Genomic DNA, 13,386 nt, shown 5'->3' on the forward strand with positions numbered 1-13,386 from the left:
GAGAAAGTGGCTTCTGACAGCTTGCAGCGTAGAGGTGGAGCCAAGACGAAACATTCCTCACTAAAAATAAAATAAAATACACACCTCACAATACTGCAACATTCCAAAACCTATATTAGCGCAACATATTAATTAGGGCAACAAAAATGTCAGAAAATGGCGTGCAAGCTTTTGAATTCTCCAGAAGTCTTCATCAGGCAAAATAAGGTAAACAGCAGGGTGGGAGGGAGAAAATGTAGACTGGTAGCAAAGCCAAAAGGTACAGTATCTTGCAGAAGGCTTAAGATTGAACGATGCACTTTCATTCTTTACCTAACTTTCCCCCCTCTCTCTTTCCCCTGCTTTGTTTACCATCTAGTCTGATGAACAATTTCTGGAGAACTAAAAAGCTTACATGCTAAAATTACTCATTTTTTCTTTTCGTTTTTGAATAACTTTTTATTGCATTTTAAAAACAAGAATGTTATACAAATAAGTATACCAAGTTTTCTCATGTCCTTTGTATATCACAAAAATAGCATAATAAATGTGGAGTAATATCTACAACATATGGTTCATTATGCAGTCAATGTATAAGTTCTTGGTTCATGAATGGTTTAAACAAAGGGAAAACAGGATAGAACAGTTAACAGACAACATTCAACACCACAAACCGAATGCCTAATCAGGAGACCTCGTGGTTGTGCTTAGATTAAAGTATGAGTAATAGTCATTTTTAATTACTCCTTTATGTGAATGAGCACAAGGAATGCTGCTGACTTGACGACTTGACTTGAAGTACATCTAATAAACTGAAGGACTGTTTTGTGAACAGAGCCTAACAAAGCAGTTGAAGAAATGAGAAACAGACTCTTATGGAAAGATAAAATCCAAATTCCTTTACTGCTGGTGTGATCGTTACAGGTGTAATATTCTCATTGCCAGGTTGCTTGCCAGACTGTGGTTACATGTATTATAGAGGCATTGTATAAACTTCAGTTCTTTATTGAGGCTGTTTATGCTGCTGTTTTGAATTTTTGTAGGGACTAGAAATAAGAAATTGGGAATAATAACCAACTTTAACCTTGTGCTTTGGGAAGTGGAACCAAGATCAAATCCTGGGAGCTCCCTCTCACGACTTCTGTTTGTGCAGTGTGCTATTAACTGCCTTCAGAAAAGTAATGTACACATGTGGCTCTGGTCATATCAGAGTTTATGGCATGTCAGACACTCAATGGCTTGGTGGTAGTAGGCTTCTTTGGGCAAGATACCTATACAAGGCCAGAATCATTTTTAGCATAACATGTTGTCTGTTGGATGTACTGTACAGTAAAGAGAAAGTGAGAAATCTCTATATCTATTGCAATGCCTCAGTACAAAATATCATTTACCTCCACTGAAAGGAAGTACTTGGTAACCATGGGGAGATTCTGTTTTGGAGACAGAAGGATGGCGGAACACAAACGTGCCACAGTATGTTCTATGCACTTTCAGAATGATCACAATGGACAAAAGGGTTATCTTCCATTCCTCCCACCATTTCAATTTATGATTATTTGTAGCGTGAATAATCAAATTGGTACACATGGGGTCCAATTTAACAAGATTTATATCCTGCTTTTTCAACAAAAACCTCTAAGCAGATTACATAAAACAATATAAAATACTGTATATATTAAAGTACTGATAATATCAAACTTTAAAAGCAAACAGACATAACATTTATCACAATACAGATAAAAACAGCAGTTTTAACATAAATGTCCAAAATAAAGTTACATGTCTGGATAGGCTTGCTTGCCTAAACAAGAAATACTCTCTTATTACAGGTGTAGGAAAAAATAGCATCGTGATGTGCCAGGATCCATCCTCTTGACACGCTCGCTCAAAGGACTATTTCGTATAGATGTGTTCATCCCCATAGCTGCCAAGTTTTCCCTTTTCTCGCGAGGAAGCCTATTCAGCATAAGGGGAAATCCCTTAAAAAAGGGATAACTTGGCAGCTATGTTCATCCCTCGCGGCCAGTATATCAACGATGAGAAATCGAGTGTCGCATATATACCTATGGACAACCAGTACTTCTATTTTCCGTCAAACTTCCATCCCTCCGGTTCTGTTTGAGAGGGGTTGCCGGGTTGCAGCAGGCGGATCCCCACCCTGCAAAGAAAAAAGAAAAAAGCCAAGTCCCGCTTCCCTTGCCGCCAGAGACGTCCATCTCGGCTGCGTGCGACCTGAGTTGGCACGACCGGACGGAGGGATGATGAAGGCGCCACACGCGTGGTGACACATCCTAAAAGCAACCCTTTTGCCCTCCTTTGCGCTCGGCTTATTAAAAGCGGAGGCCGCAGAAAAGCCCGCCTCCTTCCCTCCCTCCCTCTCTCCTCTCTCGCCCCAGGAAGAGGAAGGCTGCGCCAAGCCCTTTCTTCTTCCTTTTGCGGTGCTATCCGCGGAGGAGGCGTCTTGCTCTCTGGGCAGCTCCCACTCGGGCACCTGCCTACCTACCAACGGGGGCAGCAGCAAGAAGGCAGCCTCGCTTGACGCCCCTTTTCACGCGCGGCGGGATGGATCTGAACGGGCTCCTGTTGGACGAGGAGGGCTCTTTCTCCCTGAGCGGCTTCCAGGAGTTCACGGTGAGCTGCTGTCGCCTGATTGAACCGCACTCCCCCCCCCCCCGCACGCGCCGGCCTTCGCCAGCTGATTGGGACCCCTCTCCCCCGCCCGCCAGCGAGGTGTCTGTCATTCTCCTTTGGCGGGTGCGAAGGACTTCTGTATTTTGCTCTTTGGGTGGCCACACCCACCGGGTGCCATTCTGTGGCAATTCCTTCCCTCCGTTGCCTTGAGCTTCAAGACACCATAATTGGGCTTTGCTGCACCTCTCTAAGCGCGGGCTGTCATCCCAGTTTACTCCCAGGCTCGGTGGGAACTTGGGATTTATTACTTCGGTGTAGATATGGCATATGCATAGGCAATCTTAAGAGGTCCGTCTTTTCCTGGCTTTCAGCGCACATTGTTTACTTCCAGATGTTGTTGGGACTGCAACTCCCATCAGTTTCAGTCAGTATGCTAATATTCAGAAATTATGGTAGCTGTAGTCCTAACAGCAGCTGGAGGGCCACAGATTCCCCATCCCTTGTTACTTACATAGTGGTGCAATTGATGGCTGTTTGTTAATGACAGGAGTATGGGAACTATAGAGTCTGTCCAGACAGATCTCCTAGAAGGGTGCACGTTGGTATGCCAAAGGGGCCATACTGATATTGTAAATGACAACATGCTAATTCTTTATTTGCTCAACTTTATCCAATCTTTCTTCAAAGTAAGCTTGGGCCAGGCTTCCCTGGCAGTATTGGATGCAGACTTGCTTAACTTGGTTAAAAGGGTGAAGGAAAATCCATTCTGATTGTTACTGTACTTCAAAACATATTAAGGTTTTTACAGCATCCAAGTGCTGTAAAAGGCACTTCAGGACCTGTGGTTTCATCCCTCTATTTACTCTGGGGTTGCAGGTTTGGGGAAGCATGAGAAATCAAGGGGTAATTAATGAGTGTTTGGAAATGCTGAAAACAGAACCAGGAGACAAAAGGAAGAATGTCATTAAGGAGGGCTATAAAGAAAAGGCATGAGACAACAGCACAAAAAAGAACTGGTGAAGAATGTTAGAAATACCGGTAGCACTTCTGTGTGTGGCAAGCATGAGCTTCATAGGCTTTTGTGTTTTCAGGCAGTACGTGGGCCTGTTGATTGGTTGTTGACATAAAATATAAAGGAAAGCAAGTTGCTCAATGCCTGGCTTTATGCTTTCTTGGTAAAACTGTAATATTTTTGTTGGTGAAAGGAGCACTGTCAATGATGTAAGAGCAAATGCTGGGCCAAAACAAGCTCTAGGGGGTTAATTAGCTCCTTGGATACATTAATGTGAACAGATAAACTACACACTTGCGAGCTGAAGGAACTAGGTGAATAAATCTCTGATCCACTAGATTTAAGTTCAGTAGCACTACAGTCCTAACCCCATTTACCTAGCAGTAAGCCTCATTCAACAGGAACTACCTCTGAGTAGACATTGTTAGGAAGAGCTCTTTGGAGTCTGGATTGGGGCAGAGTCAGTGCTCACTTCAAAAGAAGTGGAAGGCTCTTTTGGAAGTCAATGTCACTTTACAGTCATCCTTTTACTGTTGCTGTACAGAATGATCAGTTTGGGACACTTGCATGTGTGCTGGGTTTGGCCTTTAATCCAGCCAAATATTTCAATGGTTCAAGTAATAATGCACACTAGAATAAGATCAGAGATCTGATAGGTTTTACTACTGAACTTGCATTTGGCTGGGGAACACTGAGAAAAGGGGAGGAGGAAAGTAAAAGAGCAGGCACTCATTCAGTCCTGTATCCTCAGTGGGATTCCCTTTCCCCCCTACTGTTCTCTGCTTCCACATAACCAGTGCTTTTTCGGGGGGGGGGTACACATACCCCTAAACATTTTGTGAATCTTTGTACTTTTGTCCATTCGCTGTATTTATTTCCCCCGATTTGAACTATAAAATGGTGGTTTTCTTGAGTACCCCTAAACATTTCTTTAGAAAAAAAGCACTGCACATAACAATTGGTATTGGTTGATGCAAATCCTCCACAATAACTGGTAAGAACAAAAATTCCCAGAGCTGAGGGATGCTATTCAGGCACAGACCAGGGAGCATAGAAGTCTGGAGGGAGCAGCCTGTTACAGGAATAAAAGAGGATGTGTAGCAGTCCAGAAAAACCTTTGCTGTCTTTTTCCTCCTTGTTGTTTTCTCCCATGTACATGATATATGGCCTCAGAGTCAGGGGATACTTCTCTCTAGACCAGGCATCCCCAAACTGCGGCCCTCCAGATGTTTTGGCCTACAACTCCCATGATCCCTAGCTAACAGGACCAGTGGTCAGGGATGATGGGAATTGTAGTCCAAAGCATCTGGTGGGCCGAAGTTTGGGGATGCCTGCTCTAGACCATCCAAGGTGGTATTGTCCACCCTGAGGTGTGTTTCCAGCCTCCTCCGTAATAATAATAATAATAATAATAATAATAATAATAATAATAAATCCCTTTCCACATTAAGCAGGCCTGTAATTATTCTAAGCATGTAGACCGTGCCACTTTAGTGTGGCCCTTGTAACAAGGGTACCGTTGGTGCTTCCCCAGTAAGTCCCAACCATATTACTGAATTTCTGACCCTATAAAGTGAATGTTCTTTTGACATAAAGATGTAAATGTCACTCAGTACTATACAGTTTGGCCACAACTTTAAGGAAGGATGTGAAAAGCATTCAAATAATTTCAGCAGTTCTTTTATTTAAAACAAAATATAAGGGAAGATTGAGGGGCCTAGGCAATTTTAACTGGGAAAACTGGGGTTTTCAGCTTCTTGCTATTTAAGCAGGATAGGGTGGTATGAAGGATACTTTTAACTTTGGTAAGGATTTTTTTCCTTCTGTTTTTGGAATGGGTTTGGCTAGCCTATAACTTGAATAAATAAACAAATACTGTATTGAAGGAACACTGTTGAGCAGAGTTGTTGAAGGTAAAGCAACCTGGGGCAACAGTGCAGATTTGTAGGAATAGAAAGAGAGGGGGGCACCTGGTGGAATAAATAGGATGGGTTTTTTGGAGTCTCCTTTCCTGGAGATTTTAAACAGATTCTTACGGTATGCCTTTTTGCTGTAGCTCAGTGGTTAGCGTATATGACTAGGTTGCCCTGCCTAAAATGGAAGCTTGTTGGTAGATATTTATAATTACAGTGTTTTCTCCTACAGGTGCTAATTATACCCTTATGCATTGAATTATGAGACTGAGGTTTTGTGTGTGACTTGGGTCGGGGAGAAAGGTGGAGGTTCACAGCACCACACTCTCATTTCCCAGTTTTCTCTCAGTTTCTTCCCAGGCACCAGCAGCTGAGTGACCGGGTACGCAAGCGACTTTACTATGGCTGGGATAAAGAAAGTGCCCTTGATAACCTCTCAAGTCCAGTTGCTGGTGAGTTTGGCTTTGAAAGGGGTCTTAAGGGGAGGGGATAAGGGTGAAAAGCTCCCTTACTTTCCACTCCACACCACCACCACCTTTCCATCCTCGGTACAAACGACATTCAATTTAATTGGGTACAAGCTGGGGGGAATCATTAAGAATTTGACTGTATTGTTTTCCTATCTGCGCTTTTTGGCATTTTGATTGATTGTGGTAGAAGTTTATCAGAGCTGAGATCTTTCTTCTCCTCTTGCTCCTCTCTTTTTCTCTTTCACACAATCTGGAAAAGCACTGCTCGTTTCCCCACCACTAAGTTTGGTTGCTATAATGTGTTGTTCTGACATAATTCTGCTTGGCTCTAATATGGTTAATTACTTCATTTCCTGCTTTGTTCATTTGTCTGCATTGTTGTCCAATTCAACACCCCAGATCATTGAAGTGGTGGAATGTTGAGTCATGTGCCAGAGAACTGCTGTGTGTGAGAGAACAAATATGTGTGAATACTTCATAGCTAGGAACAAGCACTTTATATAAAATTGCCCTGAAAGGCGGGGAGTGGTGGCCAGCATGGACAGTGATCAGGGATACTGAAACTTGTAGTCCAGAGTGACAGGTTGCTATAGGCCTCTGGTTCCTAAACGCCTCTATAATTGCTGTAGGCCTCTTGTACTTTTTAAAATATCCCATCCTCCATTTGATGAACGTTCACGTGTACTCTGCTCTTCTAGTAAGATAACCAGAATGGTATACAATGATTTATTCCCATTTTAATCTCTAGTATGAGCTTCCAGAGGTTCCCCACCCTCAAACTATCTTGCAACTGTGGCTTGTGATTTTATTATTTGTTTGTGTATGTATGGGTAGGATGGGAATAATGGATACTAACATACAGCATGAACTTCTGAGTGACTGACTCAGTAGATTCCTTGTGGTTGCTAAGAGACAAGTATTTCAGAGGCGGAAGTCCAAAGTTGGCCTTGAATTGCTAGAATGAATGCATATATGGTTGATCTTGTCAAGCTGCAAGAACAGACACATGGGGCATGATACAAATGCTATCAGGGACAAATAACATCAAGGACAAATAGGACAACTGTATATTCATATAGTTCCAGATAGGTGTGTTCAGATCTGAGAGAAACCAGGGCAAGCTGTCTAGTCTTTCTATCCAGCTGTCATATTCTTGTTGACATAACCTTGCTTTAAAAATGGTTTTCCAAATGGATGTTGCATCTTTGGAGATGAAATTGACACACACACACACACACACACACACACACACACACACACACACACCTGGTAAGACTCCAATTTTTATCCCATGTTTTCCATTTGCAAGCACCTTTCTCTGCCAGGTTGGCTACAGAGGGAAGCAGGTCATGTCTGCTGAAAAAGAGATGGTGCTAAACTATAGAGTATGACAATGACTTGGGGACAAGGGGTTATGTGCACTGAGTTGAACCCTGCTGTTTTCTCCTTCCTAGATATTGCTGTTGAATTGCTCCAGAAGGCTGCTCCCAGCCCGATTCGCAGACTCCAGAAAAAATATGTATCACATGTCTCCCGGTACGGCTCAAAATGATTTTCTATTTCTTTGTTGCCCATACATTACAGAGTTGTTTCCTGTTCTGTGGGCTGGGGTCGGCGGGGTTGTTTTTTAAACAATGTTTCAATTTGTGCAATTGCATCCCTGCTGCTTTGAGGATCATTCTGATAAAAGGCAGCATATGCATTATTGAAATACTGTATAAAGTTATACGTATAAACATAATAACTTTGTACAAAATCAGCTTTTCTATTAAAAAAACAGTTGGGGGGGGCAGAAGGAAGCCTTAAGTTAGGAAACACCCTCCCATTATGGGAACAGCAATAGGTGGGAAGAAATTTGAGGTTGTTGCCTAGAGTGGTTGTGGAGGAAGTTCTAATTTCTTCACGAAAGAAATTGAATGATAATTGAGGACAATTAGAAAGCAGCCTGTGGCCTCTTCAGTGAGAGCTCATAGAAAAATGTGCTAGGGTGGATATAAGCCTAAGAGGTTTTCCCCTGGTTGCAGGGAGGATCTCTGTCCTTGCAAAGCCTTTGCAAGTGCAAACATGAATTTTCTATGCCTGCAGCACCTTGATGGCACTTAGTTGATCCATTCTCATTAATACTTTCAAGCCTCCTTAGCTGTGCTTCATCTTTTGTGAATCTGTATGGCGTTTGACTGCAGACAAAGACGTTGGGATTGTGCAGTATCCAACTTGCAGTACATATGACATATAGATGTTTAAGGATGGTTTGTTTGTACAGCTAGAGTGGCCCCAAGAAAGAGCAGAGTCTTGATTTCTTTAAGGTGGGATTTTCAAGCTCCAAAAGTTTCTGGGGTATAGGTGATCTGCTTTACAGATGAAATTATGATGGAGTGCTTGAGCTGTTGTCTCTTAACCTTTCATCCTAGGGAGGCTTGCATCTCCCCCTGCTCCCTGATGTTGGCCCTGGTTTACATTGAGAGGCTTCGGCATCGCAATCCTGAATATCTACAGCAGATTTCCTCCTCTGACCTGTTCTTGATCTCTATGGTGGGTGCCTGGGTTGGTTTGGAGCAGGGAAAGCAATGGTTAAGTAGTAAGAGATTGTCTGGCCCAAAGATCTCGGCCACAAGGAGCATACACTTTTAATGCTGGAAAAGGGGTTCCTATCTTACTTGGCGATGCAGCTGCCATATCCATTTTGAACCTCCAGCACTTCAGAGCATTTGCTTGCCTTCCGTTCCTTACAATATAACTACAGGAGCCTGTGGATCCCCATCTTGAACGTGCTGTGATGTACTGTAGTTGCTAAGAATGCTGCTCATGAAATACTATTTGAATTTTTTGCCATGTCCCTGAACTTACTGGGTGGCTTTTAAGCAAGCTGCTAATCTCTGAGGTGCTGGTTCCCATTTGATATTATCATGATCTTAATGGCTTATAAGGATCCATGAGGAAATTTATACAAAGTGCTTTGGATAAGCTGGTCCTCTGTAAATGGAAACTGTTGTCTTCTCTTCCCCTGAGCCATAAACTTCAATGTAACTTCCCTGCTCCTCCATAACTTGGCTTCTTGCTTTTTCTTTTTGATTACAAGTCAGAGGTTTTCCTACCATAGGCCCCCTCCTACCAAACTTCAGATATTTGCCTTTTTTGAATGGCTGGCTCCTTGTCTGTCTAGCCTGTTAAACTGAGGGTGTTCTTCACACTGGCAGATCCCTCTCTCCTTATTACCTGGGAATCTTGGTAAGTTGAGGATTGGGTTTTCCTCCATCCTTAAAAGGGGGCAACTGATTCCAGTAGGAAAGCAGGGGTATCTGTCCCACCTCCATTGAAACTTCACCTTTTGCCACTCTCTTGGTGTCTCTCCTGTTGCTTTCAGATGGTTGCCAGCAAATACTTATATGACGAAGGAGAAGAGGAGGAGGTCTTCAATGATGAATGGGGTGCCGCAGGCAAAGTAGACGTACAGACCATGAACACACTGGAGATGAATTTCCTCAGTGCCATTGTAAGTCAGCTACAGTACATGTACCATGTCAAGAAGGGAGGGCTGCTGGGGAATTTTCAGCTGAAGTTCAGCAGAATGTAGACCAGTCACTGTGTTTAGAAGGATGTGAGAGCATGTATATACTGCTTTTCTTAGCAGCCTATAGTATGGTTCACAAAAATAAATTCACTAAACAATTAAGTCATAAAACTCTTTAAAATGTCAAAAAATATATATCTAGATTTACTAGTACAACCAATAATAGAGAGAAGTGACGAAACGATCAGTACTATTTAAAAATGCAGCTACACCAGATCAAACCCATCCATTAAAACAATTTGTGTAGAAAATACTGGTTTTAACCTGGTGCCTGAATATTTCTGTCACTTGACCAGGGTGGGCATTGAGTATTGCCACTGTTGTAGAAATGTTGACAGATTGAGGCAGGGGGGCTGAGTGAAAAAATATTCAGAAGGGTGAACTTACCCCAACAACTTTTCTTGGAACGCTTGGGAAGCTTCTTCCTTTTAGGTATGGGTAGCGTGGTGATATGGCTTTTCTGACCCTTCCCACTCCTAATCTTCTTGTAGAGGGATCTGCCCTCCCAATAGAGTAATTACGTGTTCCATGCATCATTCAAGTAAGATTTGTTAACTTGCAAGTGAGTGCATAGGAAGAGAATTCTAGCTCCCTGGATTAATAATTCCTGTTACTTTCTATAGGATTGGAGCCTCTATACAGATCCCAAGGAGCTTTTTGAAATGCTCAGCTGGCTGGAGGGATGGTAAGTATTTTTGCTTTTTCAGGATGGCATTGTCCTTCTGCAGCTGGCATAGAAGGAGTCTTTCAGGTTCTCTGTTCTTTCTGGGTTTATGCAGTTGCTGCTGTCCATTATGAATAGGCTGAACATGGCCTCAGAGTACCTTTCCACATGCCTCTCAAATACCTGGATTGGCTTCATTAATGTTAACAATGTTCCCCAGGGCAGGAATGGTGCCATAGTCCCTGATCACTGGCAAGGACTCATGGGAGTTTGGAATTGAGCAGCTTCTGGAACACAACACATTTAGCTACCCCTGCTGCCAAGCAGTGGGCTATCCAACATACTGTATCATCCTGCTTGCTGTCTTCTTTATGTGGCTTTGCAGCATAGGGGATAGCAGTAATGGGCATCTGTGTGAGTTCTTAATAGGGAAACGCTTCCTGTTCATGGCGCAGAATGCTGCCAGGATACAAGGTCTTGAGACAAGAACTTTATTTCCTTATTTCCTTTCCTGCAGTGTGGCTGAGAGGCAGGGCATCTGGCGTGGCTGGTTCACTTACACTGACCTGTGTGTCTTAATGGAGCAAACAGTGTGGCAGCAGGCACTGGGGCATTTATACCAGCAGGTGGCAAAGGTAAGGCAGGACAAGCTAAGCCCAGTTTACTGAATGGGATGGGGGTTGGGGAACAGAGAGCAGCTATCTTATGTGGGTGCAGTGATGCTGGGAATGAATAGACTCTCAATGCCAGAGCATGGGGTTTGTGTGTGTGTGTGTGTGTGTGTGTGTGTGTGAGAGAGAGAGAGAGAGAGAGAGAGAGAGAGAGAGAGAGAGAGAGAGAGAGAGAGAGAGAGACTTACTAGATAGGACCAGATATGCCTCTGTGCAGTGTTATACTGTTGGCTGATAATTAGTAAATAACACATTTACCCTTTCTATTCTAGGCTGCTTTTCAATATAGGCCCTTTAAGTAGCTCAGTCAAACAAAAAATCTGCTGGATACATACAAAGCAACTAAACCAACCATAGCATGGCTAACAACAGCAGATATAAAAATCCAAAAGATAAGCAACAGAGCTAGCAGCATTTATTCATCTAGCCTAACACATCAGTGAATCAAAGGTTTTTAACGTATTCATTGAATAGAAAAAGCAAACAGGTGTGCCAGTCTTCCCAGGGTTGAGATTCCACAACCAGGCTGCCACTATTTTTTATTTTAAAAAGGCTCAGCCAATCTGGTCTCACCCAATGATGGAATCTGGATGAAAACATATTCTTCTGCTAACTTGTACCCTCCTATCCACACATGTGCTAGGTGTCTGCCTTTGAAAAGGACAGTGTTCAGGGCAGTGTTCTTACCAGTGTATACGGTATCTGGTTGCTGCTGTGGGAAAGTGGGACACTGGGCTGGGTGAGCCTTTGAATGGATCTCACAGGAATCTCCTTGAGTTCATCTATACGTGATCTCAGGTGGATTGTTCCAGGTGTGGCAGAAGGCATGGTGCATACTGACATTTGTCATCTCTTTTCACAGCTGGCTTGCATTCTAGGTGTGATGTACCTGACAGGTGTTGCTGCTGTCCTTGCTTCTACTGCGGTGGTTCATCACACTATACATGTGAAAAGGGCCAGTCCTACTGAGTTTGCCAGCACCAGGGATGCTCTAGCTGCATACCTGCCTCTCCCCTCTTCAATCCAGCATCTGGATCATGGCTTAGTGCTACCTAACAGCTCTCCGTGCACAGGAGCAGAGAACAGAACCATTCAAGGAGAGAAGCAGCAACAGCGGCAGCAGCAGCCAGGAAGCAATGGTGTAATGGCTACAGCACTCTACCTGTGGGGCAGCGTCCTTAATGTGTTACCTTATCCACCACCAGCCCCCACCAGTCCCTTGCTTTGTCCACACTGCAGTCAATCCACCTCCTGCGCGGCAGCCAACCTCACAGTTTGCACCCACCCTGCTCCACAGTTGCCCCCCTTTGGACTTGCTGCCCACTGCACCCGCTGCTCATGCTGGGGTTGGCCTCTTCCTGTGTCCTCTAACTGCAAAGACTGGCCTGAACCTCTGGCATTGAAGCAGTGCCCCTCACAGGCTGCCTTGGAGCTTGGGAGGATCAAGGCTTTCATGTTCCCTAGCTAGGGCTGCACGGGAGGGGACGTAGCTTGGGCTTGGGTGGGGGCACCTTGATGGGAAATGCTTTGGGTGTCTGGAAAGTGTAGGGCACAAGGCAAGAAAGAGTGGGAAAGGAGGTGCCTATCAGTCTGTGCCCCACTGGATATCAACTTCCCTTTCTGACTGCAGGACTTTTCTGCCCTCCAAAATAGTCACTCTGCTTAGGGGCCACAATGAGTCTTCTGGAATGATGCATCCCATCTTAGCTGTGTGAGGCTGGGTAGGATGAAGGACTGAATCAGTGGGGCCTGGGCCTGTTGGAACCAGTCTTCTGCTACAGCTGAGCCGTTTACCTGCCTGAAAGGCCTGACTATATTTTTGTCTGGCTATATTGAGTAAAACTTGGGGTGAATTCACACACCTTGGGAGAGCTAGTATAGGGCACCATGAATGGCCACCTAGCTTGGCTCTTTTTGTGTGGGAATTTGCCGGGGGCACTTGGAAGTAATCATCTGTGGTGACTCCCTATTGTGAAAAATACCAGCAATTCTACACATTCAGGCCACCAAGTGATTGCCACATAATTAGCATTACTCTGGCCTGTGCCTGCCTACCTTGCTTTCCTTTATGAAGACAGTGTCCTTTGCTTTCTAAGAGCAGTGCAGGACTAGCCTGGAGTTTTCTTAGCCATAAGTCTGAGAAGAAAAGGGCACCGATTTGCAGGGGGAGGCTCATGATCCATCAGGTCAGGTCAGTGTTTTGGGATCTCTGCTTGTGAGTGCTTGACTGCCCCCTCCATTTCTTGGGCTGGGAGGGGGTGGAGGGATGGTGACCACTTCTTACGCCCTGTTCCTACCAGCACATTTTTGCTGTAGCTTTTTTCACTATTTCTTGTAGATGGGATCTCTTCTAATAAATATAGCTGTTGATGTGCAACTGTCTTGCCTTTTCTTTTTTGTACTAAACCCCAAGCCAAGTGCTGCCCTACTAGCTTCCCTTTCTTTGGAAACAGAAAAGCCTGTAGAGTCACAGTG

At 44.0% G+C, this 13,386-nt stretch overlaps 1 protein-coding gene across 1 annotated transcript; it reads left to right on the forward strand.

Annotated features, from left to right (window-relative positions):
- The first annotated feature begins 2,424 nt into the window (after positions 1–2,424).
- Positions 2,425–13,288, forward strand: CNPPD1 (cyclin Pas1/PHO80 domain containing 1). Its single transcript, XM_035127376.3, has 8 exons — positions 2,425–2,610; positions 5,885–5,987; positions 7,460–7,541; positions 8,417–8,537; positions 9,370–9,498; positions 10,200–10,261; positions 10,758–10,875; positions 11,774–13,288. The coding sequence occupies exons 1-8, from the start codon at positions 2,542–2,544 to the stop codon at positions 12,377–12,379; spliced, it is 1,290 nt and encodes a 429-aa protein (XP_034983267.1). The 5' UTR covers positions 2,425–2,541; the 3' UTR covers positions 12,380–13,288.
- The last annotated feature ends 98 nt before the right edge of the window (positions 13,289–13,386 follow it).

Source organism: Zootoca vivipara, chromosome 1, assembly GCF_965207765.1.
Source record: "Zootoca vivipara chromosome 1, rZooViv2.hap1.1, whole genome shotgun sequence".
Lineage (NCBI taxonomy): Eukaryota > Metazoa > Chordata > Lepidosauria > Squamata > Lacertidae > Zootoca > Zootoca vivipara.

What these genes read in the sequence shown, in the direction of transcription:
- CNPPD1 (XM_035127376.3), top strand. Translation starts at nt 2,542, where the DNA reads ATGGATCTGAACGGGCTCCTGTTGGACGAGGAGGGCTCTTTCTCCCTG. An exon ending in GCGGCTTCCAGGAGTTCACG is followed by an intron (nt 2,611 to 5,884) that starts GTGAGCTGCTGT and finishes GTTTTCTCTCAG; the next exon opens with TTTCTTCCCAGGCACCAGCA. An exon ending in CCTCTCAAGTCCAGTTGCTG is followed by an intron (nt 5,988 to 7,459) that starts GTGAGTTTGGCT and finishes TCTCCTTCCTAG; the next exon opens with ATATTGCTGTTGAATTGCTC.